Source organism: Delphinapterus leucas, chromosome 5, assembly GCF_059928025.1.
Source record: "Delphinapterus leucas isolate spDelLeu-1000000601 "Yukka" chromosome 5, BTC_Dleu_Yukka2, whole genome shotgun sequence".
Lineage (NCBI taxonomy): Eukaryota > Metazoa > Chordata > Mammalia > Artiodactyla > Monodontidae > Delphinapterus > Delphinapterus leucas.
In genome coordinates, this window is record NC_143133.1 from 107842832 (window position 1) to 107869446 (window position 26615).

Genomic DNA, 26615 nt, shown 5'->3' on the forward strand with positions numbered 1-26615 from the left:
GGTATATGCAAAGTATTTTTAGCAACGTTGTGTCTGCTTTGTATGTATTTTGTTTGGTGTGGTGGTGAATCAAAGTTTTTATTTTATGAACCTAATATGTATTTCTTATTTTAATCAGGACAGGGGTAATTCCCTATACTAATAGAATATGAAAAGTAACTTTAAGGCTGTGATGCTATGGGTAATACAGTCTTTATAGTCAGATCAAACTTTATTATGTGTATCTATATGGGGAAGTAGTGTGTATCTCTCATATTTACACAACATCCCATTTTATATGTAATTACAATAATTTTAAATATGTAAATTTCAGGGGTTTTTTTTTCACATTCTTTTGAGAAATACTTCGTGTTCTTTTCATTATGGAGTCTTATATTCTGCTCCTTTCTGGCCTTTTAGGATGAGTGACTACTTTCAATTTCTTTTTTTTCTGTTTCTATAAATTCAGTTATTGAGATTCACTAAGTTATCTCAGACAAACCTAGATTTGACATAGGTAATAAGTATACCATTTTGTTATTTACGTGAAAATATTTAGGAAGAGCTTTCTTTTGTTTTAAAATCGTGTGAGATGTTTCATGCACGTATAGCAATCTAAATGAAAAAAGGATATTTTTTTGTTTTTTGTTTTTTTTACTTCTTTGACCTAACCATGTTCTATATGTCATTACCAATGGGTATGTTGAGAAGTAGCTAAAGGCTACTTCTCTAAACCTAGCTACACTTGTATGTAATTGTTGTTACATTTCAAAAATTTAAGTATATTATAAAACTAGAAATATTCAGCTTTTCCAGAAGGGAGAAATATATATATATATATATGTTTAAATACCTTGTAAATCACCCTAGAGATGGTTTTTACATGTGTGACATTTTAAGAAATGAATCAAGTAGGACTGACCAAATTGTGGAGTTTAGAGTGAAACAAAGCTAAGTTCTAAGCTTTGCTGTGCTGTCTTGTCTATGAAATGAAAGCAACAATAGTAACTGACTTAAGGTGTTATCAGAAGCACAGAATGCTTAGAACAAATAAATCACCACACACACCATCTTGCTGGCGTTAGAGTATATATTATAACGTTCTTTTTTTCATAAAGCACTTCATCTATACCCTCATTGTCTGCAGTATGGTGGACAATAACAGTAATGCTGGTAATGAAAAGGGAAAAAAAAAAGAAAGAACGTAACAGGACATCTAATAAAAATTTTAGAAAATTATAATGCATCTTGACTAAATTAAATTACCTTTCTCAAAGTGAACCTCGGCCTTTTTGGCCCTTTTATAACGTCTGATGTCCCAATTTAATTTTGCTTTAGCTTTGAAGGATGAATCTGGGAAAAAGACAAATAGGCACTTTTACATATAATGAGAATTTCCACACATTAGAATAGAAAAATGAACAAGCCAGTCTAAGCTTTTCAAACGAAAATGACAAACAAAAACAAAGACATTTTTACCGCGTGTGAACTGTTTTAAACATTCATGAGAGCTGGTTCGGATTTTATAAGCCTGTGGCTCATTGATGGCTCCGTGACGCAGCCGCTGAAGTCACAGCTTTTCAGATGAGGAGTTTTAGGTTATGCTTATTTCTGTGTTGTATCTCTTGGATGAAATATAATTGACTTTTAAGAAATAGTCAGGCTTTTATATACATAACGGCAGTGTGGTCTCTAAATGCACACAATGCCTCAACTTAAATTTTTGAGTTTAGACTTTCTTCTTGCTTGGAAGGAAAATGGGTAAATTTTTTAAAAACTAGGCTATTGCTTTTCCTGCATTTTATAGGTCTCATTCAAGTATTTAGCTTTTTTAATTTTAAAAATAATGAGAATAAGCTAGTAATTTTACTTGCTAGTGTCATAAGCCTATGCCATTTTCTCCAAATCTGATATTAATGCTGTAAGTAAAGTTGTTAGCTTTAGTACTATTTTTTAAAAAATCATGTTATCCACTGTTAATAAGCACATTGTTCAGATAAAATCAGGCTAATTCAAACTGGATAAAACCTATATATAGAATAACTTGAGGCTTTTAAAAGGATGCACATGTTTTATGAAATCTGCCTAGATTATGTAGCAAAAGCCTTATTCTCCTATATGACAGATAGTGTTTCACTTTTGACTCTATTGTCTTGTGATAGTTATCTCCTGTGGGATGCAGTTTTCTTAATGAGGAGAAAAATTAAGATAGGATTCCATTTAGTTGTAGTTTTTTAAATAAAATTAACCAAGAACATTTCAAAGAAAGACGTTTTCTACATGGAAGCATCTCTCTCTTTGCCTTAATATTCTGTGTGTTTTAGAACTGAATCTTGTCCACCAAAATGCTTTTCTTGGAATACTCATTTTTCTATCCAGACTGTACATTTCCAAATTTTGGAGGAAGTGTTCCCTGATGCATTCAGTTGACATTTAAAAACTTTAAACTTTAAAATGATCTTATAATCAAGGTGAAAATTTACAAAAGAGTTATTTATCCACTATTTTCATATTGTATTAATAGATCATAAACTTAAAATCAAATACTTATTAAGCACCTAAAAGTAAATGCTTATTAAGCTTTTTTAGGTATCTGAGTAATTTTTTTAAAGCCACAGTTGATTAGCTTTAGAAGAAAATGGTCGCTGACTATGAGGTGTTGCATAGATGCTGTGTAGTAGTTCAGTAAAGTAGTTTTCCATTCTCGCTTTCTGTTTTTGATTTGATTGAAAGGTGGCATTTTTTTTCCTCTTTGCAATCAGACATGCTAATCTATGTCAGCTTTCTCCTTTATGGGAATGGCGTCTACTGAAAAAAAAAAAAAAGTTTTTTTCATAACCAGATTCTGTTCTTTAAGAATATTTCAGCACCGTCAATTAGAAGGAAGGTTTTATTAACCATAAGGCTAGCACAAACAGACCACAGAGCTGTTTTTTAAAGTACTGTATGCCATAGCTGCCCTGCTTTTTCTCTGTCTAAAACTTCATTTTGTTATACTCTCATCAATCACTTAAGTCATTACCGTAAATCCTACTGTTGTTAATTTTACTAGTATCACCCTAATGAGACATTCCTGCTATAATTAAAAATGAATTCTAACTTTAAGGCATTCTAAATTTTTTTTAATGAATTTAGAATGATCTTGCCATATGACCATAAATACCACTGATATACATAACCTACTCATCAAGTCTATAAGAAAAGTGGTATCACAGTATGTCCAGGTGTGACTTATTTACTGGTAGCCTCTGTGCACATGTGCTTATGCATATGTATATTTTTGTGCACATATTTAGGAATTATGTTCATCGTAAAGCCTAATACGCTTTACTAAGCTACCGATAAATCCTTATTCTTTGTCTTGCCAGAAATATAGGTGGATGTAACACAAGCAGTATGACTCCCTGTAAGTAGGCGTCCTAGAGCACCATCTGCTGGATGCATTTGGGGACTTAATGTTGGTAAAATTGAAAATCAGTACTTGTCAAAACAGGTGTACTTTGTTTTTAATTGCCTGTGATGTATTATTTATGGTTCACAAATGTCAAGATATGTACATCTGTGTTGAACCATATGAGTTTGTAAAAGAAATAACTTTCTGATTTTGCCCTGCACTAATCTGGATTTGGAATGTTATAATAAATATTTTGTTTAAGGAAAAAGTAGACACAATATATACCTAATGAAACAAAGCATCACAGTTTGTCATGAAATAAGCTCTTATTAATCGCAGGTCTTCAGTAAGCTACAGTTGGAGAAACTTGTTTAGATGATATTTTAACTTTAGTTTCCTTATGTTCACTAGATTCTGAATATGAAAGCAACATTTGAAACATAGCTTTTTTATATCTGGGATATGACTCCATCTGATTCTTTGTCAAGAACATGAGTTCTTATATGTATCTCATCAAGAACTTTCCTCGTGGCCCTACTTTTGGTTTGCACTATTGCACTAACACTAAGATTGCCCTGTATTTTTCTTTTTTCCTTGAAGAATTCATCAAGCAGTGTTTGAAGCAATATGTTGGCAGTGTTCAACTTCAGGTGACGTTAAAACTATGTCTATGAAATTCTCCAGAAGGTCCAGGATGTTTAGTGCTCCATGATGTAACGCAGGCCCTCCCGTTTCAGCAAAACAACTCTGTATTTACTGCTTGTAACTAATAGTAGATGTGGTAAAAGGAATTATATTCATATGGCAAATGAATACAACCTTAATGTGCACCATATGCAGAGTGGTGGGGTGATGTGCCAATATAGCACATTTATTTACCTTGTTTAGTTGCAGAAAAAAATGACTATACCATTCAGCCCGTAGGCTCTGACCATATAAATATGGGAACAGAAGAACTGATGATTTATGCCCTCAAATTGGAACTGAGTATCTTCATATGTAGGCTTTAATAGTGCAACATCAAAGAAAATTGTCTAATACTTTATGCTCAGATAGGAAATTTAATTTCAAACAATGGCTGAAATTAACCATTAGTTAGAAGGTACAAATTCTCTCTAGTCAACTAAGTATAGTCTCTCGAAGAAAATGGTAAATGTGTCTTCTTTCATTTAATTGAGACTGAATATACTCTGAAATTACAAGCTGCTTCCTCACCCACCTTCCTTTTTTAAGCCTAAAATCGGGAGCCTTCTGCTTTTAGAATGTTGCATGTGAGAGAGAAAGTGAGAGGGAGATTACTGTAGAACTACTAAGGATTCGTTTAATGAAGACCTCCTGGAACAGCATGTTAGACCGACTTTACCACCTTCCAAAGAGTTTGCTTCTTTAGAGAAATTATATGACAACTTTGTGCATGTGTACCTCGTGTTGTACTTTAGATAGTCCTGAGAATTCATGAAAAGAGACCCATTTTTATATGAAACTAAGTATTAAATTCCTCTGATGATTTCTTTTACAGTTGCCCTGTTTTCAAAAGTAACTTTTTTCACATTCAAAGAGGTTTGGTCAGACTTCATATTTTGGATTTGAAGTGTTTTTAGGTAGGAAAAAAAAATCCTTAGAATTCTTTCTGCCTCTTCTAGCTGAGGTCTTCATGACCGTTGAGCTTTTTAGCTTTTCTTCTCATAGCTTGTAACTTTCTACAACTGAGAGATTGCTTTATTTCCTTAGAGTGAGCAGGGTCAGGATGTTTCTTTTCTATTTTTTTAATTGAGATATAATTGACACATAACATTATATGAGTTTCAGGGGTACAACATCATGATTTGATATTTGTATATATTACAAAACGATCATCACACATAGTTACACACTTTTTTCCAATGCTGAGAGCTTTTAGGATCTCTACTCTCTCAGCAACTTTCAAATATACAATACAGTATTATTAACTATAATCACCATGCTGTACATTACATCTCCAGGACTTATTCACAAGTGGGAGTTTGTACCTTTTGACCACCTTTGCCCATTTCGCCCACTCCCTACCTCTGGCATTCTATTCTCTGTATCTATGAGTTTGGTGGGTTTTTTTTTTTTTTTAATTCTACACGTAAGTGAGATCATAGAGTATTTGTCTTTCTCTGTCTGACTTATTTCACGTAGCATAATGCCCTTAAGGTCTATCCATGTTGTCACAAATGGCAGGATTTCCTCCTTTTTTTGTGGATGAATAATATTCCATCGTGTGTGTGTGTGTGTGTGTGTGTGTGTGTGTGTGTGTAGCATTTTGTTTATCCATTCATCTATCAGTGGACACTTAGGTTGTTTCCATGTCCATTGTGAATAATGTCCATTCACATTTGTGAATAATGTTGCAGTGAACATGGAGGTGCAAATATCTTCTTGAATTAGTGTCTTCATTTCCCTCAGATAAATACCTAGAAGTGGAGTTACTGGATCATATGGTAGTTATATTTTTAATTTTTTGAAGCACCTCCATACTGTTTTCTGTAGTGTTTGCACCAATTTACATTCCCAGTGCACAGGGGTTCCCTTTTCTCCACTTTCTTATCAACACTTGGTATTTCTTGTCCTTTTGATAAAAGCCATTCTAGCAGGTATGAGATGTATCTCACTGTGGTAAGCATTTCCCTGGTGATAAGTGATGTTGAGTACCTTTTCCTGTACTTGTTAGCCATCCATATGTCTTCGTTGTAGAAAACGTCTGTTCAGAGCCTCTGCCCATTTTTAAATTAGATTGTTCTTTTGATATTGAGTTATATGAATTTTTATGTGTTTTGGATATTAATCCCTTATCAGGGATATGATCTGTAAATATTTTCTCCCATTCCATAGGTTGCCTTTTCATTTAGTTGCTGGTTTCCTTTGCTGTGCAGAAGCTTTTTAGCTTGATGTAATCCCACTTGTTTATTTTTTACTTTTGTTGCCTTTGCTTTTGGTGTCAAATCCAGGATGTTTCTAATTAGAAGCTAAAGATGTGAAAACCCTCTATACTTTTCACTAGTGGCTTACTTATGTATCTTTAACAAAGGAACCTTAAAAATGTTAAGGAGGACAAATTACAAAGAATTTCATGTGGCTTGGGTATTTAGGATAGACAGATAAAAATAGTTATGTTTTCATTTTTCATATATTTTCATATTCATAAGAATGGTAATAGTACTTTTCAAAAAATACGAACAAGATTTCCTTTCAACAACTTTTCTAAGTATCTGCATTCTTTTTTGGAGGCAGAGTTTTATAATGTTTATGTTTACTAGACACTCATATGCAGCTACAGGAGCTATCAGTGAATTAGAGCCAAAAATAAGCCCGTGTGTGGGGAATTGGCAAGTGAAAAAGTCTCAAGAAAGTAGGATAAAAGAAGTACCTTAGTTAAGTAAAGTTTGATATGTCCACACAATGAAAGACTGTACAGCCATTAACGTATTATGCATTATGATACTGACATGGAAGAATATGCTCTCTGTATTGTTAAGTGTAAAAGATCACCAAACTACATGTATAATATGATATATTTTAAGTGTCTGTGTGTGTATACCTTGTATGTATGTATGATTTACTATATACATATATTTACTTAATATTACTATGTATATTTACGTATAGAAAAAAATCTGGAACAATAACCAGTAAATGTTAGCAATGGTTGTTTTTAGGTAGTGGAATTTAGAGGCAGTTTTTCATTTTCTTCTTCATAATTTACTAAATTATATGAATGTTTTATAATGAGCCTATATTATTTTGATAATAAGAGACAATAAAGATATTTTATTTGGGAGGAAAATACCTAATTATTGTAATGTACCTTCCCTTCCTGCTCTAGGCTTCATGCCCTAGTTGTATCAGAATTAAATGGATTGTCAGGGAAGGTTGGAAAGTCTAAGAAAAGGAGGAATGGGAGAAATCAAAGTATAATTTCTAGAAATGAAGGTATATTTTCTCCCTGACTGGAAACAATAGTAATGAGAACCATCTCTAATTGGCATTTATGTGGCACAGGATCAGATATTATACTTTTGCTGGAGAGAAGGTCTGCAACAGAGGGTGAAAATACTGCTACTGCTTGTACTACTAGATGATACTTATTGAGCGCTCACTACACACCAGGCACCATCCTAAACACTTCACGTAGTAACTCATTAATCCTCATTGTAGTCCTGGTGTTATCCTTGTTTTATAGATGAGGCACAGAGAGAGTATTAGTATGTCTCTACTTTCTACCCTGGGTTTTGAAGTTCCTAGATCTTACTAGAACTATGAGAACTTGCCCAAGGGAGGTGCCATAGCTAGCAATGCTGTAGCCGGGATTCAAACCCAAGCACTCTAGGCCAGAGACACCATTCTTTTTTTTTTTTTGCGGTACGCGGGCCTCTCACTGTTGTGGCCTCTCCCGTTGCGGAGCACAGGCTCCGGACGCGCAGGCTCAGCAGCCATGGCTCACGGGTCCAGCCGCTCCGCGGCATGTGGAATCTTCCCGGACTGCGGCATGAACCCGTGTCCCCTGCATCGGCAGGCGGACTCTCAACCACTGTGCCACCAGGGAAGCGCCCAGAGACGCCATTCTTAACCACTAAACTGTACAGCATTTTTAATTTGATTTCATTGGATCGTCATCTGTAGAGAATTTGATACAACCTTGTCACTAAAGCCATCTTAGGATCTGCAAAGGACAATATAGAGATAATTTTGTTAGTACTGAGTTCTTAAGACAGTATATGTCATGATAGGATTTTGTACTTTTTAAATATTACACGTTAGGGTTATACTTTAAGTATACAATTGTTGGTATATACTCACACAAACCCATTTTCCAATGTAGTCTTAGAAGATGATTCCATTGTCATAAATTTATGTATATATGTTTAAGTTTATATATATAAGTTTATATGAGATATATTGATATATATATCATAGAAGAGGAGAAAGGTTATAAATCAAGAACTTAGTATTATTGGTTTTTGTACCAATATTGTATTGTCTTGCATTACTAATTCTAACAGTATTCACAAAAGGAAGCTACCAAATTTTACTGTTGGTTGTCACATCCTAAATGCAGCTATGGCTTGTTTTCTGTAGTGTATATGTTTAACCAAATCAACATTTTTCCACCAAAAAGGCCATAATGAAAGGAGAGGAGAGGGAAGAGTTGGTAGAGATGGACTAAATAGAACAAACTCAAATAATTTCTCTTTGTATAATTAAAATGTAGTGTTATAATTCCCATTGAAAAATTAGGAAGTTAGTGGAAAGATTTAAGACATTTAACAACTAACCTCATTTCCGCTTCAGAAAAGCCATTTCCTCTCTCGATTTACCATTATGGTGTGAGCCACGTGAGAAACTTTAGTATTCAATTTTCATGTGAATTTTTTTGTTGATGAATGTTTACAGTAATCAAATGTAATTAAAGTGGAACAGAAGGCATGTGCAAAACAAAAGTATCCAGCTTTAGGAAATGGCTGGCATGTATAACACCTAGATTTTCTTAAATCTATATATACTTAATAACTTAATTATATATTTAGGTCCTTAAACAAACTTACGTTTTCTTTCAAAATGAGTACTCTATTGAAATGATTTTGTTTTTTATGTCTCTAAGAGATCAGATGGTATTAGATTTTACTAACCTGGAAAATTATATTGGTTGTTTTTATTTTAGAACTTCATTAATTGATGGTAAATATTCATTTTATATAAAAATTAAGTTGTAATAAATAGTTTGGACTTCAGTACATCTTTTTGACCTTTCCAATAATAGGTATTTATAATTATAATTAGCAGGCTTATAGTAAGGTCAACAAAACCTGACCCAATGACAATTTAAAATCAAACCATTTATAAATACAAGGTCATATTTTATTCCCCTCCTTGTTTCCACAGTGCATTGCACATAATACATACCCAGCAAATGTTATTTAGTGAAGGAGTGAAGGAATGAATGAGTAGACAAATGGGAAATACTAACTTCTGTCCGAAGAGTCATCTAAACTAAGTATTAATTGGAAGAGCTAATTTTATTTCTAGAAAACTAAGACTAGGGAAGTGCTGAACTGCCCTTCATTTCATGATAGATGATATGAAAAAGGTAAATGAATGAAGGGGATTCTCTCTCTGCTAATAACAACATATTTAAACTGCTAATGAGAACTTTGCAGTGCCTTTTTAAAGTAATTTAATTTTCATTAAGACTGAGGAGATGGTGCCAAAAATACCAAGAACTTTATTCATTTTTAAAAATGTAACTCAGAGTTTGCCAGAAATACGTGTCAGGTCTATTTTTACCTAGCTTTTAATCCCCTTTGCCTTAATGGAGACAGAGCTTTTGAAATATTTTTCTCATTGGATATTTATGAACAGATACTAGAGAAATTACTGTTTCCTCCTTCTCTTCTTTCAGGTCATATAGTTCATTTGATGGAGAAATACACTTAGTGTTATGAGGCCACCAAAGAAACACATTTAATAGCAGCATTTGTTATTCTGCCTAATGGTGTAAAACATTTCACGTAATATTTTAAAACATAAGTCCAATATAAATGCTAAGCGGGTATTACGGAGATCTTGTGCTGCTTAAATGCAAGTTGGGTTGTTACAGTGGTGCCTGTAAGTTAGTAACTGATATTTGGTATTATGCACTGAGAAAAGCACATCTGTAAAAACCGGTGTGTCCTGGTATTCGTGGCAGGATTTGGACTGTCTTTAACCTCCTTTGACTTGTTCATCTTCCTTTAAGGCCATCCATAAAGATGCACTGAGTATCCTTTTCAGCCTTTGGTTAGGATTTGCATCAGTAGTCATAAACCTGCTCTCCGGACAAAGACACCCTTTCCTTTGAAGTAATTGCTCAAGCTTTTCAAAGCAGTCCAAGAAGTCTATCCTCTTTCTCTTTTTATTTTTCTTTAAGAAGAGTTTGAAGTGTAGTCCCTTAAACTAGAAGCAAGATAAATTTTTCTCTTCAGCTTTATTGAAAGCCATGACGATTTTTCAAGCAGTAAGACTTTTAAAAGGTTCTTAAGGGAATGTGTTCTGCTTTATGATCCAGCTTTTGGTAGATCCTACTATCTCAGAAAGCAAAAGTAAAGACTTTTTGTATCCATTAACTACTGCAAATTTTTATCAAAGAACTAACCTGATATTTTTCAGAAGACTTTTTCCCCTGCTCCTTACTCAGTTTAGAGACTTCAGTGAGAGATGGCCATAGCTTTGGGGTCTTTGAAAAAGTAATACATGGCCAGTATTGTCTTATTTGAGCTGATTTCCCCCCTAGGTATTAACTCTGTGGGTTGACAGGTAGTTGGGAGGGGCAGATTTAGATGGGTGCTGCAGTCAGAATGTTATATGGTTCCCAGATTTTGTTTCTAGGCTTTGCAAACAAATATACACAGACACATATGTATATCGTTATTGGTATGTGGGATGTTATTGCTGTGTTGCAGGATGGTGTATAAGGATGTAACTATGGAGAAATAGATTCTGTGAGCCACATATGAAGCCTGTGTTCCGCCTCCCATCAACCCTTCTACCCTTCATAATTTCATTCCAAAGGGGTTCCCAAAATATCTGTTGAACTTATTAGTTTGGACCTGTTGGATTTAATTCCCATATCATAGAATTCTATTTTCTGTAGTGAACTTTTAATACATAAAACATTTGGTTTATTGAAACTTATAAAAATCCAAGTATTTATTTTGAACAGATTTTTTAATGAGAAAATGTAAAGAACACCCAAGCTGCACTGCATATAATAAAGGGAATACAAACTTTAGTCTTTAAACAAGACTGGAAATGGCTTTTCTTAGAGGAGATGATATCTCTCCTCATATTGTTGTATGTGGATTTTTAGAGGCCATTAATGTGCGTTTCCTAAAGGGGATGAAAGTTCAGTAGCAGAGTCTTTTTTACTAGAAATCTAGTGAGTGTCTGTGAAACCAGTAGAACCCAGTGATCACAAGTTTACCCTTATGCTTTCAATTTGTTTTTTTCTCTTTCCTTTCCTTCCCTTCCCTTTCCTTTCTGCTTTCTCCTTTTTTCCCCCCATATTTCCTGAACTGTCTAACCTGCTTCCTGGTTTAGAAAACATTTTGCCAAACTTTGAAGCCAGAGTCCTAGCATTGAACAGGCCTTTATTTAGAGATCAGGCCCTAGGAAAAGGCAAATCTCTTTTCAGTTTTGAAGTTACACAGCGTGTACATGTGTCTTCTGATTTGTGGAGGGGCAAATGATTGGTACAGTGTAGATTACTGGAAAATATTATTTTGTAAGTAAAGCATACTTATAAAAATCTTAATTATGAGTTTACAAAAAAGAACGCTGATATCTTAATTCACTTTATAGGGTAAATTGTGAGGCTTCCTAAACTCTAACTTTATAGTCATAGAAAATTCTCAGTATTTCAACTGTTTTACATTAAAGAAAGAAATCCAGTTGACAGCAATCTTCTCACTTCCTCCCCATGTCCCTGAGAAAATATTCCTAGATCTAGAAAACAAAAAATTAGCATTGGCATGCTTAAGTGACAACGTCCTCTGTGTCCCCACCATCCATCTGTCCTTCGTTTACTTTGGCTTACACTTAGATTGCTTTCAGTTGTCATCAGTTTTCCTTCAGACCCTCATTTTCCACTGAGGAATTCCAAGACAATTCAAGTTAAAACACAAATCTTGTTCCCCATAAAATGGTACCTTATGAAAACAAAAAAGGAACAATCACACTGAAAATATATTCCTTAGATCTTAATGATTTTAATTCTTGATTTTTAAAAAGTTGCCAACAGGTATAATTAGACATTTCAAAAATAACATTGTATGGTATTTTCATGGAATATAGAGCATCTTGGGATGGGGGATGGGGGACCATGAATCGGGGCTGAAGTATTGGTAACTTTTAAAAATATTTCTATTTTTTGTGGCAAGACTTATCTCCAGCAGAAAGTTAAGTAGTTCAGATAGGTTTGTAATATTTGCTTCTTAACAAATTTACCAAGTTTGTATGCTTTTTAAGGGAAAAAAATAGCTGCTATTGTAACAAATGCTTTCTGGTTTGGAAAATATCAAGTAAACTTTGTATTAAGGTGAGCTTCTCTCCCCAAAGAAGTTTTAAAAGTGAATCAAATGAAACCAAGCCCCTGGTTCTACTTGTCCCCTGGCCTTTTACTATGCCATTTGAGGTCTCCCTTGGTCACCAAGCATGCAAGCCAATTTCTGACTCTCACTGCACATAGCACGGCCAACGTGGAACATAGTTTGATATGATGCCTTTTCACCCACGTCTCACTCAGAAGTACCTAGAGTCACCAAGAGTGAGGAAGGACACTGTGGGGACACTGCTGTGCATCACGCACTCCAATAAAGCATTGTAATAATTACGTGAGACGACCAGACATGAAGTAGCTGCAGGCTCTTGAGGCAGCGGGGCCAGAAGCACAGAAACCAGGCCCTGTCTTCACAGTAGAGGCCCTCTCCTGGTCTGCGCATCCAATAAACCCTACTTTCCTTCTTCCCCTCCCCACCCCCCAGGAAAACATAGGCATGTACAGAAATTTGCATGACATTTCAAAGAACACATTGACCATCATAAAAACTGCTAGTTAATTTTTGTGACCAGCAGCATTTGCCTTTTCAAGGACAGTAGGTTTCTGCTGCATTTTCCCTGATCTGCCAGATCTCTCTCCTCAGGGTAGGTGACTGTTCCAAGGATAGCCAAGGGTATGGGGTTAGGATGACAAGTTCTTCTTTCCCACAGAGTTCCACAGCTGGTAGTAGTGACCTGTTCTCTGGGCACAGTTGCCCCTGTGGATCACACAGTGCCATTTGTCAATCTTACTCTAAAAGCAGTCCTGGGCTTCCCTGGTGGCACAGTGGTTGAGAGTCCGTCTGCCGATGCAGGAGACACGGGTTCGTGTCCCGGTCCAGGAAGATCCCACGTGCCGCGGAGCGGCTGGGCCCGTGAGCCATGGCCGCTGAGCCTGCGTGTCCGGAGCCTGTGCTCCGCAACGGGAGAGGCCACAACAGTGAGAGGCCCGCGTACCGCAAAAAAAAATAATAATAATAAATAAATAAATAAAAGCAGTCGTAATCAAGGAAATCTCAGGGTGCCGACAGAGCCCTGCTCATTAGCCCACTCCATGAAGGCGTTCTGTGTCCTTGTCCCCAGAGACGATAAAAGTAGAGGACTCGTTTGCCTTAAAACAGTATTCTCCAGGCTAAATAAGGAATTCAGTTTCTCCTGTGGCTTGGCCCGAAGCACGGCCCAGATGGAGCCCGTTGCGTCGGCCCCTCGTGGGGTGCCTCCACAGCCAACCACAGTTTTCCTTTTAGTTTGGGACTGAGGTACAGGATGACATCTTCTACCTGTGAAGACGTTTTGAAACATCTTCCATTATTTGAATAGTCCTTTTCTGTCCCACCTTCATCCTCCTCCCCTAGTGTTCAGTCACTATCAGAATTAATTTAATATTAATAGTTTTACTCCCCCTCTGTTCTTTGAATGAACCAGGGAGAAATATACTCTGTAAGATTTTATATTAGGATGACACATAAGCTTGGGAAAGACAATCTGAGGCAGTTTGTAATACAGATTTTGTCTTATTTTTGTTCTGTTTTAAACTATTGTTGCTTGATAATCACGTAAGGCTTAGAAATTCAGCACCACGTGTTCCTCAAGCTATCGCAGATAAGTTCGTATCTACTCCTAAAATAGGATTTGGGGACAAATTCCCAAACTATAAATTAAAGATTTAAGCATTCTGGGAATCAGGAACAAATGATATGATGATTTAATCTGAGTCGAGGGAGGTCATCCCCTGCGCGAACGTGAATTGATTTGTTCGTTTAATCTTTTTTTCCTTAAGGTGACACCACCACTCCTCGGGCCGTCCTGACAGGCCATGACTCTGAGATCACTTGTGCTGCCGTCTGCGCTGAGCTCGGCCTCGTGTTAAGCGGTTCTAAAGGTAAATCTGTGGGGCCTTCAAAAAATGGATGCATTTTTTTGGTGTCTTCTAATAACAAATTACCAAAGGTGAATTTGGTGTCTTTTTCTCTAAAGCTGTGCTATCTGTGACAGTGACTGTTAGCTCCATGGGACTGTTCACATTAACTGAAACGAAATAAAATGTAAAATTCAGTTCCCTGGTGGCACTAGCCACATTGCAGGGGCTCAGTATGCACCTACAACTAGCGGCTACCGTATTGGACGGCCCAGAAAGGGAACATTTCCATCACTGCAGGAAGTCCTGTTTCACAGCATTGCTCTGAAGAGTGAGGCGAGAACAAGGACAGTCTCGGTGTATTTGTTTATCCTTCTGGACTCTGACTGGGCTGGGTTCCACCTCACACCTGAACGGAAACTCCTGACCCAGTCTGTTTGACTTTCCAAATCTCTGAACTAGGCAGGGGCCAGGATGGCATTGAGAATGGGGTGGAAAGATTCTTCAGCTGGTTGGCCTGGAGGTCTATCCCATAGCATCGTCACATATTTAGGCCAAAGATATTCAGCAAGCTTTCTAAGAGCGCACACAACAAATCAGGATCTGACCAGGAGCAGAGCTGTTTCCAATTCATTGCTTATTCAGCTGTAATAGTCTATTCATCTCTCTGTCTCTCCGCCCTGAACTGAGCTCTGAACACAAAAAAGTACTGTAATCACATATCTCCTAGGCTTATCTGAGGGAGAAGCGTAGAGTTTTTGAGTCACCTTATCTGTGTCTTGAACTATGATATTTTGTATATAGCTAACGAGACTTATTAATGAGTCAGATGTTGGTGTTTAAAAATTTAGTTGGTCAAAACAATGAAATAGTAACAATGATAGCAAGAATTATATAACTACTGGATTTTTTCCCCTTATACCCAATGATTTCATTTATCCTGAGCTAACATGAGTTCCCGGATTGTACGTGATCCAAATTGGACATGTAAATGAACCTATCATATTACAGGCTGTCCTCACTTTGCACGGTGGTACAGCACCATAAAAATGACCATGCAAGATGAAACCATGCAAAGATATTAAAAATCAATTATTTCAATGGGAAATATTATGAAAAATAATGGGAAATTTTATGATTGTTCCATGGCCTTTACAAATTTTTATCAAAACAGTAAAAATTGTCTTGTTCACTTTTATACATATATGCATACCTACACATATGTATGGACATGAAAAAAATAGTAAAACTCACATTTAGTACACTAATTTAAAACATTAGAGACATTAAGAATGCAAGTATTTTAGTTCTTTGTGAAAAAATACATCAAGAGTACTTGGAAAGTGCTCGCCCCCTTCTCTCCGTGTAACTTAAGGAGTGAGAATCGTCTCTGTGCCTTGACCAGTTGTCAAACTCCTTCCTAAGTTTGGATCAGCTTCCAACATTTCATCTTCTGTGCTTTCAGTGTCATGAAATATCTCCTAGGTTTCCTTTAATGTGGAGATTTTTGCTGACATCACTTCTGGGACATCTTCATGTTTGTTACAGCACTTTCCATAAGTTTTACAGAACTTATGTCAGTAAGATCACCTTCACTCACTTCCTCTGGCTGCATCTGTAGCGATGTCAACACTCCCACGGTCAGCTCTATCTTCTGTAACTCCGTTTATGTTGGCTTCCAGTTTTACTTTCAGCTTTGTCACTTCTCATTTCCTTACTTCAGATCCATCTTTGCTGGCCACTACCCTCTTTTGATTATCCATTTTTGTAAAACGTCATACAGTTCCATCCCTGGGAGACAAGGAGGCAACACAACTACAGAGTTTGCTGTCTGTGCATGAGCTGAGTCACAGACGTGCAGTGACCATTCACTAACAGACTTCGAAAGAAGTGATGGGGGTTGGTCACCCATCATGATGCACACCTGTTATTTATAGTGATTTGTGGACTGACAAGCTGACCATGAAGTGTGTACCTTATGCAGTTCCTGTGATAACTGAAATCTGAACTGTGGCATTGAGGGACTGGGGTCATTTAGAGTGACAACTGAAATTCATGCATGCTGGAACTGTGCAGAGCAAAGACTGCCTTATGTATTTATGTCGAGAACACTAAAAACCTATCGACTCCCTGAGTGGTCAAGAAAAAGCCGAGAGACACATTTTAATGGTCATGTGGGGAACACGTGATGATTCCATGTAGCCACGAGAAATTTAGCCCGGAGAGGAGCAGGGCGTATAGTCTAATTACCCCATTTGTCCGACTCAGACATTTCTGAGAACTTACTCATCACACAAGCAGTTTTGGTTACCTGCTCCTCTTTTGCTTTTCATGTAGCAGGCACTCAGTAAAGATGCAGTTTCTCCATCCTCCTCAAGCATCTCAGCCTGGAGGTCAGCCCGGAGAGTGGGGAGTGGTGGATGCAAGCTGCTTGGTTTCGGGGACAGCAGGGGGGCAGACTTGTTTGCCAAGGAGAAGTGGCAGAAGGATCTCTGTATGAATTTCCCTGGGGGCTGGGGTGTGAGGAGGTGGACCACCAGGCACCTTCTTTCATCGCGAAGTAGCAAGCAGTGGGAGGGAAGATGTTTTAGGCCTTCAGAAGTTGCCTTAATGAGTTCTCACCACACAGGCCCCAATGCTGCTACCATCGGGACCCTGTGTGCCTTACAGCAGCCGATGTTTAACTGAGGCCCAGCCTTCCTGGAAGCTCTTTTAGGATTTGTAATTTGTCCTGTTCCTTTCTGAATTCCTCCAGCTCTTATCATCCCTTGGCATAATGAATTTCATAAAGTAACTTCCTGTCTCTTGAGAAGTGAACTTGAACATGCATGACTCGGCTTTCTTCTTTCCCAAGTGGAAGGTGAGATTTAGCCAGCATGCAGATTTTACAAAATAAATGATATCTAAGATATAATTTTTTAAGGCTTTCTACAACTGTGATACGGTACTGGCAGCCTGTTTCAACGGCGCTCGAGATTCAGGTCACATTTGTCTGTTCTTATTCAGAAACTTCATTTTGGCTTTTGTTTCTCCTGTTTTCTCAGGAGGACCATGTCTCATACATTCCATGAATGGAGACTTGTTAAGGACTTTGGAGGGTCCTGAAAACTGCCTGAAACCAAAACTCATGCAGGCTTCCAGAGAGGGTCACTGTGTCATATTCTATGAAAATGGCTTCTTCTGTACATTCAGTGTGAATGGAAAACTCCAGGCCACCGTGCAAACAGATGATAACATAAGGGTAAGTGTACCTTACAGACTTTTCAGCATTCTATGTTTTTACCTCAAAGTGTAAAGGCGAGTGAGGAGGGAGAGGGTTCTCAATTCAGTAAATGGCTTTCTTCTCTCTCCCATTCTGTGAGTTTTCTCCAGTGCATTTTGACCGTCACCTCTGCCACAAAGGCTGCATACAGACATGCTCACACTCTGCTTTTATTTTTCCCTCCCTTCATTTAAACCAGGTACACATTAGAGGATTTTCCTTTCCTCTTTTCTTTACGATAATAATGTTGATAATCTGTCACTTTGAGTTGCGATTATTTTGTCAGCTACACTAATAAATCTGTAAAGTAATTTGAAATCCCTTGCTGGCTAAAACAATTTCTGTGGCACTTCAGTTAGTACCAAAGGCTCTGGGAAGTTCCTCAAGGCAGCAGTCGGAGGCTTTCTGCAGACTGTTCGTACACACATGCTTTTCCTCTCTGCCCTATGGCCATTGTTTTTTTCCCTCTGTAATATTTCCCACTGGATTTTAGGCTTAAACAGTCCATCGCCTCTTCCCCAGCACGCCTGCACTTTATCATACTAACTTGTAAGTGGCAACTGTGTGATTAAAGTGAGCTTGCCTAAAATGAGCACTGCCCGTGCCCGGCTCCAGAGACCCACACTTTCACAGCTAACTGCCTTGGGAAGGGTGGAAGGAAATCACAGGCTTGGACTAAGAGACATCACAGAACAAAAATCTCCACCTCCATCCTGCAGTCTGAGCCTGTATAAGGAAAGGAGACCATGGAAACAAATTAGTCATTAGCTCAGACCAGAAATGAAGTTTCTTTGAAAGAGCAACAAGAACCCTGCAGGCAGGTGGCCTGGGGAACCTCTGCACTAATCAAGGCCTCCCACCTGTTTTTATTTAGATGCCAGATTGTGCAGTGGCATTTGGTTAACGTATCAGAGCACATCAACTAGGCAATGTTTAGATGTCTTAACGAATAACTTAAATTTAAGTGGGCAGCCTGTACAGAGCAGCAAAGTTATGTTATCCTAAACAAAGGATCGCCCCCCATTTCACCCATAGGAAGTCATTTATTTTGTTTTCCTGGGGAAGCTGTGTCTTAGGATATGATTGTCGCCAGCAGACTGCTGTGGCCTGCTGGTACCTCCTGGAAACTGGTGCAGCTACGGTGTTGTCCGAGCACTCAGGAGTCCAGGGGCTGAGATTCACACGTCCCCAGGGCCCTCCTAAAATCTCTAGTATCAACCCAACCTGGATTGAGACTGGAGGAGGCGTATGAGAATTGAGAACAACGTGAATGCTGGTTTGGGTGGGAGATAGGGTGCTATTCAGGAAATGCTACCCTGGCTGTTATTCTCAGGGAAATTTGACAAGTCCCTCATGAGAAAGGCCAACAAAATGTTTTTTAACCTTGGCAGGCAACTGGTTTAATAAAATGTTTTAGGTGCTGATACATGTATAGTCCTAAAAGTCCAGGTTTTATTTATTTCAACACAGAGCTAGGAGTAGGGATTCTTTAGGACAAAGAGTTGAAGATTAACGGTTTTAATTTATGTTTTAATACAGCACTTATCCAGTAAAAAGCCTCAAGTATAAAACTCAAGTGAACCACAACCGTAAGGTTAATGGATTTTCATCAGCTGAATTTTATAAGTGTAGCAAATAATTATTTGTTGTAGTCTTCATTTCATTTCCCACATAAGCCCCTAGAGATTGCCGTTTGTGAAATGAATGGGGGAAAAGGATATTGGTTTTCACTTATATTGAAAAATCTTACTATGGGTATTTGGTTAAAATTTAGAGAATGCTTCTTGAGTGAAAGTGTCTTCCACCCACAGGTTTTGATTTCTTAGATGTATTTTTGTGTTCTTGCGAATAAGCTGTATTTAAGAGACCTCTGAAAGTTTGCATTTACTTGAATGTGAATTGAATGGCTATGAAACATTTCTATAATTAAAAAAAAATTTTTGTCAAAGGGTAAAGACTTAAGGCAACTATACTAAAACTCTGAGTACGGAACAGTATAAATATATTTTTCAGAAGATAGATAGTTTCTTTCTGGCCTACTAGTACAATCTGGATTCCCACATTCACTGTATCCAGGTGGACATAAGATTACAGGTATTTGCAATAACTTTTAGAACTCCCAATGTCACCCAGCTAAAGAAAGGAAATGTGTATGTTAATAAACCGGGAAAAGAAGGTTTGGAGGGAAGGGGGCAGGAGGAGAGGAAGGGGCAGTAGGATCTGCTCCTCAAGTAAGGAGGGACCTTTTATATCAGGAGCTGGCATACTTTCTCTGTTAAAAAAAAAAAAAAAAAAGTAGCCAGAAATGAATGGATGTGCCTTTGTTCCAGTAACGCTTACTTATGAGCACTGAAATTTGGAATTCATATAATTTTCATGTGTCATGAAATATTCTTTTGATTCTTTTTTTCAACCATCAAAAAAATGTAAAAAGTCATAAAAAAAAAAAAAGAAAGTGGCCTGCCTTTGGTAGGTTTGACAGGACTGAAGAGCAAATTACGTTTCTGTCCTTTGAGTTCAGCACTGGCAGGAAGCAGTCAGTCCTGGGGCAAGAAGAAAATGCTTAAACTGGGTTTAATCACCCTGGGAGTCACGGTTCCCTACCAAGTTGTCTTCCCACCTGCTGTAAACTTCCAGCAGGCCTAGTGAAGGTGCTCAAGCCGTAGGTGGTCTCCTGTGGGGCTGAGCCCCACAGGCAGCAGGGTTTTATCAGGGATATGAGGTCAGCTAGCACTGTCTGCCCAGCCTCGGTACAAAACAGGCTTAGCATGACCACAGTGCAATGGAGAGATGCCAGGAAGTGCTTCGTTTTACAGTACTGGTCCCCGTCCACAACACGGACCATTTAACTAGTAGTCATAGAACTGGAAGAGTTTGCCACCTCATCCTTAAAAAGCAAAAATTAAAAACAAAAAAACTCAAAAACTCCAGCATTGCCTAACTTTGCCCATTTGACTTTTGAAAAATAACAAAAGTCTTCTATGACTCATGATTTCCTGAAAACTCCTCAGGAACACATACACACTCTGTCCCTTTGTGGCTCCAGTAACCGGCTGGAATCGTGTCGAATTAATCAGAGATGCGGTGAGGGCCCAAGTTTTCCGAGAGCCGTGTCTCTACTGAATGTTGCTGTGTCTCACAGGCTATCCAGCTGAGCCGGGATGGGCAGTACCTGCTCACCGGAGGAGACAACGGTGTGGTCATGGTCTGGCAGGTGTCTGACCTCAAGCAGCTCTTCGCCTATCCAGGCTGCGACGCCGGGATCCGGGCCATGGCACTGTCTTACGACCAGAGGTAACGCTGGAATAGCGGTCTATGCTGGTGGCATTAAAAACTGGCAAGGGAATGTATGTAGTAAATGGGCTGATGGATGGGCTGGGTTGTGAGGGTCACCTGCGCAATCAAAAAAGCTGATGAATATTGGGGTTTCCAAGGTGCTTTTTAAAAAGCATGATTTTGTTTGATGGCATTGCCAATCTTGGACAAAGGCTGAATTCTCTAGGAATAGACAGGATTTAAGTAACAAAGGCTCCAATTATATTGCTGTAAAGCTTTTTATGTTAAAGTACCTTTTTTCTTAAACAAAATTTCATGTGAAATGCCTGTATGTCTGTCCATAAGGATTCCATTGAGAAATCTGGCTTACTTCCTAAAACCTCCATTTTAGGGAGATAATCTTTACCTGGCATCTTATTTCTTTTTAATATACAGTCTTTCATTTTAGTTCTTAACTTCTTTTACTGTGATAACATATACATAAAATTTACCATTTAAACCTTTTTTTGGGGTGCATAATTCAGTGGTATTAAGTATATTCACATTGTTGTACAACTATCACCGCTATTCATTTCCAGAACTTTTTCATCATTCCATCTCATAGTGTCCTTTGATGTGCAAAAGGCTTTAATTTTGATGAAGTCTCATTTATCTATTTTTTTCTGTTGTTGCCTGTGCTTTTGGTGTAATATCCAAGAAATCATTGCAAAATTCAGTGTCATGAAGTGCTTCCTCTATATTTTCTCCTAAGAATTTTATAGTTTTAACTCATATTTAGTTTTTGATCCATTTTGAATTAATGTTTGTTTATATATGATGGTCATAAGGGTCCAACTTCATTCTTTTGCATGTGGATATCAGTTTTCTCAGCACTATTTGTTGAAAAAGACTGTTCCTATATATGAGAGATTATTTCTGGATTGTCTGTTTTATTCTATTGGTCTATATGTCTCTTTCTAAGCCAGTACCACACTGTTTTGATTACTGTAGCTTTACAGTAAGTTTAGAAATCAGGAAGTATGAGACATCCAATTTTGTTGTTCTGTTTTGAGATTGTTTTGGCTATTCAGGCTCCCTTGAGATTCCATGTGAATTTTAAGATGGTTTTTTTTTCCTATTTTTGCAAAAAACATTGAGATTCTGATAAGAATTAGGTTGAATCTGTAGACAGCTTTGGCTAATGTTGTCGTCTTAACAATATTAAGTGTTCCGATCCATGAACACAGGATATCTTTCCATTTATTTATGTTGTCTTTAATTTCTTTCAGCAATATTCTCTGGTTTTCAATATACAGGCCTTTTGCCCCCTTGGTTAAATTTATTCCTTGAGCATTTTATTTTTTTGTTGTCGTTGTTGCTGTGAGGGAATTGTTCACTGCTTGTATGTAGAAATACAACTTATTTTTTGTATTGTTGATTTTGTATCCTGCAACTTTGCTAATATAAGTTCATCAGTTCTAACAGTTTTTTTGTGTGTGGAATCTTTCGGATTTGCTACATAAAGATCATGTCACTTGCGATAGAGGTAATTTTACTTCTTCCTTTCCAATTTAGATTCCTTTTATTTCTTTTCCTTGCCTAACTGCCCTGGCTAGGACTTTTTGTACTATATTGACCAGAAGTGGTGAAAACAGGTATCCTTGTCTTGTTCCCAGTAAGAGGGGGAAAGCTTTCAGTATTCACCATTGAATGTGATGTTAGCTGGGAATTTTTCATAAATGCCCTTTATATCGTGTTGAGGTACTTTCCGTCTATTCATAGTTTCAGTGTTTTTATCATGAAAGGATGATGAATTTAGTCAAATGCCTTCTCTCATATGGGTTTCTTTTGTTGTTAATTGTTGATGTGATATATTACAATTGATTTTTGAATGTTAAACTATCCTTATATTCCAAGAATAAATCCCACTTGGTCATGGTGTATATAATCTTCTTAATATGCTACTGAATTTGGTTTGCTAGTATTTGTTAAAGATTTTTGTATCAGTAATCATAAGGGATATGGTCTGTGATTTCTTTTCTTGTAATGTCTGTTTCACTTTGGTGTCAGGGTGTGTTGGCCTCATTGAACGACTTAAGAAATGTTCTCTTTAGTTTTTTAGAGGCATTTGAGTTGGTGTTAATCCTTCTTTAAATGTTTGACAGAATTCACCAGTGAAGATCTCTGGTCCAGGGCTTTTCTTATTGAGAGGTTTTTGATTACTGATTCAGTCTCATTACTAGTTATAAGTCTATTCAGATTTTCTGTTTCTCCATGATGAAATTTTGGAATAATGTGTGTTTCTAAGAATTTTTCCATTTCATCTAGGTTATCCCAATTGTTGGCATACAGATGTTCCTAGTACTCTCTGATAATCCTCTTTTTATTTCTATAAAATTGGTAGCAATGTCTCCACTTTATGATTTTAGTAATTTGAGTCCTTTTTTTTAGTCTAACTAAAAGTTTGTCAATTTTGTTGCCCTTTTCAAAGACGCAACTTTTTTTTTTTCTTTTTGCTGTACGCGGGCCTCTCACCACTGTGGCCTCTCCCGTTGCGGTGCACAGGCTCCGGACGCGCAGGCCCAGTGGCCATGGGTCACGGGCCCAGCCGCTCCGCAGCATGTGGGATCTTCCCAGACCGGGGCACGAACCTGTGTCCCCTGCATCGGCAGGCGGACTCCCAACCACTGTGCCACCAGGGAAGCCCCAAAGACTCAACTTTTGACTTTGTTGATTTTTCTGTTTTTCTATCCCCTGTTTCCATTCTAATCTTTATTGTTTCATTCCTTCTGTTACCTTTGGGTTTAGTTTGCAGCTTTTTCTTGTTCTTTAATGTGTAGAATTAGGTTACTGATTGAGATTTTAAGTATCTGTGTTTACAGCTCTGAATTTCCCTTTTAGCACTGGTTTTGCTGCATCCTGTAAGTTTTGGCTTGTTGTTTTGTATTCATTTGTCTTGGTATTTTCTAATTTCCCTGAGATTTTTTTCTTTGACCCATTGGTCAGTTTCCACAAACTGATGAATTTTCCAGTTTTCCTTCTGTTATTGATGTCTAGTTTAAGTCTGTTGTGATTAGAAAAAATACTGTGTGTGATTTCAATCTTTTTAAAGTGTATTAGGACTTGTGGCCTAATGTATGGTTTATCTTGGAGAATGTTCCGTGTGCATTTGAGAAAAATGTACATTCTGCTGTTGTTGGGTGAATGTTTATATATGCGTTAGGTCCAATTGGTTTTTAGTATTGTTCAGATCCTCCATTTCCGTATCTTCTTTCTGGTTGTTCTACCCATTATTGAAAGTGGGGTATTGAAGTCTCCAACCATTATTGCAGAACTGTTTGTTTTTCTCTTCAATTCTGTCAGCGTTGGTTCCATATATCTTGGGGGGTGCTGATTGGTTCATATAGGTTTGTAACTGCTATATACTCTTGATGAATTGACCCTTTTATCATTGCTATATAGTGTCCTTGTCTCTTGTAACATTTTGACTTAAAACCTATTTTATCTGATATTAGTATAGCCACCTCAGCTTTCTTTTCATTATTATTTGCATGGAATATCTTTTTCCATCTTTTCACTTTCAACCTGTTTAGATCACAGTGAGTCTCTGGTAGACAGCACATAGTTTGATCATGTTTTTAATTCATTTTGCCAGTCTCTCTGCCTTTTGATTGGAGAGTTTAATCACCTTACACGTAAAGTAATTACTGATAGGGAAAGACTCGCTTTTGCCATTTTACTGTTTGCTTTCTACATGTCTCAGTGCTTTTTTGTCCCTCACATCCTCATTACTGCCTTCTTCTGTGTTTAGCTGATTTTCTTGTTGTGACACATTTTAGTTCCTAATTTTGATATGAGGTACTACTAAGGATACTAAGTATGACATCAAAGGACTCTCCTAACCAAACCATACAGAGAGAGGTCTAAGATAATAAATAGGCTTCTGCCTCCTGGAGAGGCTCCTCTGAACCGCCTGTCTTACTGCTTCATCTCTTTCCCTGCACCACCAGCTCAGGGACAGGGGAAGCAAACAGCAACTCCTGTCTATAGTGATCATGGCAGTGAGTCGCTGTGTTGGGAGGACAAAGCCCCTCTACCCTTATTAACACTATGGGACACAGAATATTCTTCTGCAGGGTGGTCAACACTCTGATTTCTTACTCTTCACTCATTCTGTATGTGTCACATACCTCTGTCAGTCACTTGATTGTATGCTGCTTCCTCCACCAGCAATTACTTTGAGATTATGACTCTTTATTTTGCTTCCAATACCTAATATAAAAAGTTTACCTGCCCAGCCTCTCCGCCTTAGAAATTATCTAGTCTGTTCAGGTTTTTGTGACTCATCTTGCACAAACTAGCTGTACTTTCAATATAAAGGCAAGCTGTGAATTGGATCCATGTGGAGTGTCAGAGGTGGGACTCTGAGCTTACTCAGGACTGCATTTTAGTCATCAAAAAAACATACCGTAAATCTCACAAATTGTAGGTCTGGCTGCCATCTTCTGTATTTACCTTGTGGATTTGGGAAGGGCAGTTCTTTCTTTAGTAACAAAGCCTAGGTTTGTAAACCCCTCCTTCTCTCTCTGCTTCTCCCAGGTGCATCATTTCTGGCATGGCCTCAGGAAGCATCGTTCTGTTCTACAATGACTTTAACCGGTGGCATCACGAATACCAAACCCGCTACTGATAGTGACAGCTGGGCTTCAGCCTTGCCCCCCAGCCTGGGCACAGGAAGCACCCTCAGCATCTTTCTCTTAGAAATAGCAATCACATCTGAATGTAACTTAAATTTGCTCTAAGAAGCAAAATATTTTTTAAAGTTAATTGCTATTTTTGTAGACTTTGCTTGACTTTTTTGGGGGGAATAGCAAAGCAGAAAACTGGCTGCTGGGTTCTGTAGTTTAAAAAAAAAAATCTATATTTTTAGTCATAATGAGAAGTCTATTTTCACCAATTATGGAAATAATAAGTATACAGTGGAGCAAGTAAACCCACTTATGCTAGTTATATTATGGAAAAACACTTCCCGTTTATCTGTAATCATGAGAAATGTATGATTTTAACAATAAGGAATGGGTTATAATACTGGGATGAGGGAATTTTATTTACGCTGTACTTTGGGTCCTGTATTTTTCCAAACAAACAACTGTGCTTCTTCAGCACTGAAATTTCTGGGATTTAAATAGCAATGTTTAAATTACAGTAAATGTAATTTAAAACATCTCAGTGAATTATTTCTATCAATATTATTCTTCGAGCATGTTTTAGGCCTAGAAAATTATGGTTCGGGGGAGGGTATTTTATTTTATTGTGTGGTTATCATAAAGGATCTAATGTTATCGCAAGTGTGAAATATTTACAATGTTTTCCTGATCTGTCCTCTTCTTAGCACACCCAAATGAAATGATGGAAATGCTCTTGGGCTCACAACCTCTGTTTTTCTTTTAAAGTAAATGCAAGTACCAGAGCTCACTCCCCGAGGGCTGACTGTGCTCACGCACTGAGGCAGAGCCTTTGTCGGGGCTCCCCCCACCCCAACCCCGGGCCGAGGAACAGAGGCTACTGGGTGCTTGTGTGAAGCAACCCTCGTTTTACCTTCTGTTTGTTGTTAAACAATCTTCATCTTCCTTTTGATTAGCAATTTGTACTACAAAAATGTCATTTTGGTGTTGTAGAATTCTACTTTTCTAGCAGATTGCTGTGTGGAATTCTGTGAAAAATATTTGAGAAAAGGTCTGTATTGCATAAATAAATTCTTTGTAAGTTGTGAA

At 37.6% G+C, this 26615-nt stretch overlaps 1 protein-coding gene across 4 annotated transcripts in view; it reads left to right on the plus strand.

Moving 5' to 3' along the window:
• Positions 1–26615, plus strand: part of LRBA (LPS responsive beige-like anchor protein) — a 748688-nt gene extending 722073 nt beyond the window's left edge. For all 4 annotated transcript variants that reach the window (XM_022599722.3, XM_022599721.3, XM_022599723.3 and 1 more), the window contains 4 exons: positions 14247–14348; positions 17369–17565; positions 20729–20880; positions 25441–26615. In XM_022599722.3, coding sequence (XP_022455430.1) covers positions 14247–14348; positions 17369–17565; positions 20729–20880; positions 25441–25531 — 542 coding nt within the window. In that variant the 3' untranslated portion in view covers positions 25532–26615. The remainder of the gene's footprint in view (positions 1–14246; positions 14349–17368; positions 17566–20728; positions 20881–25440) is intronic.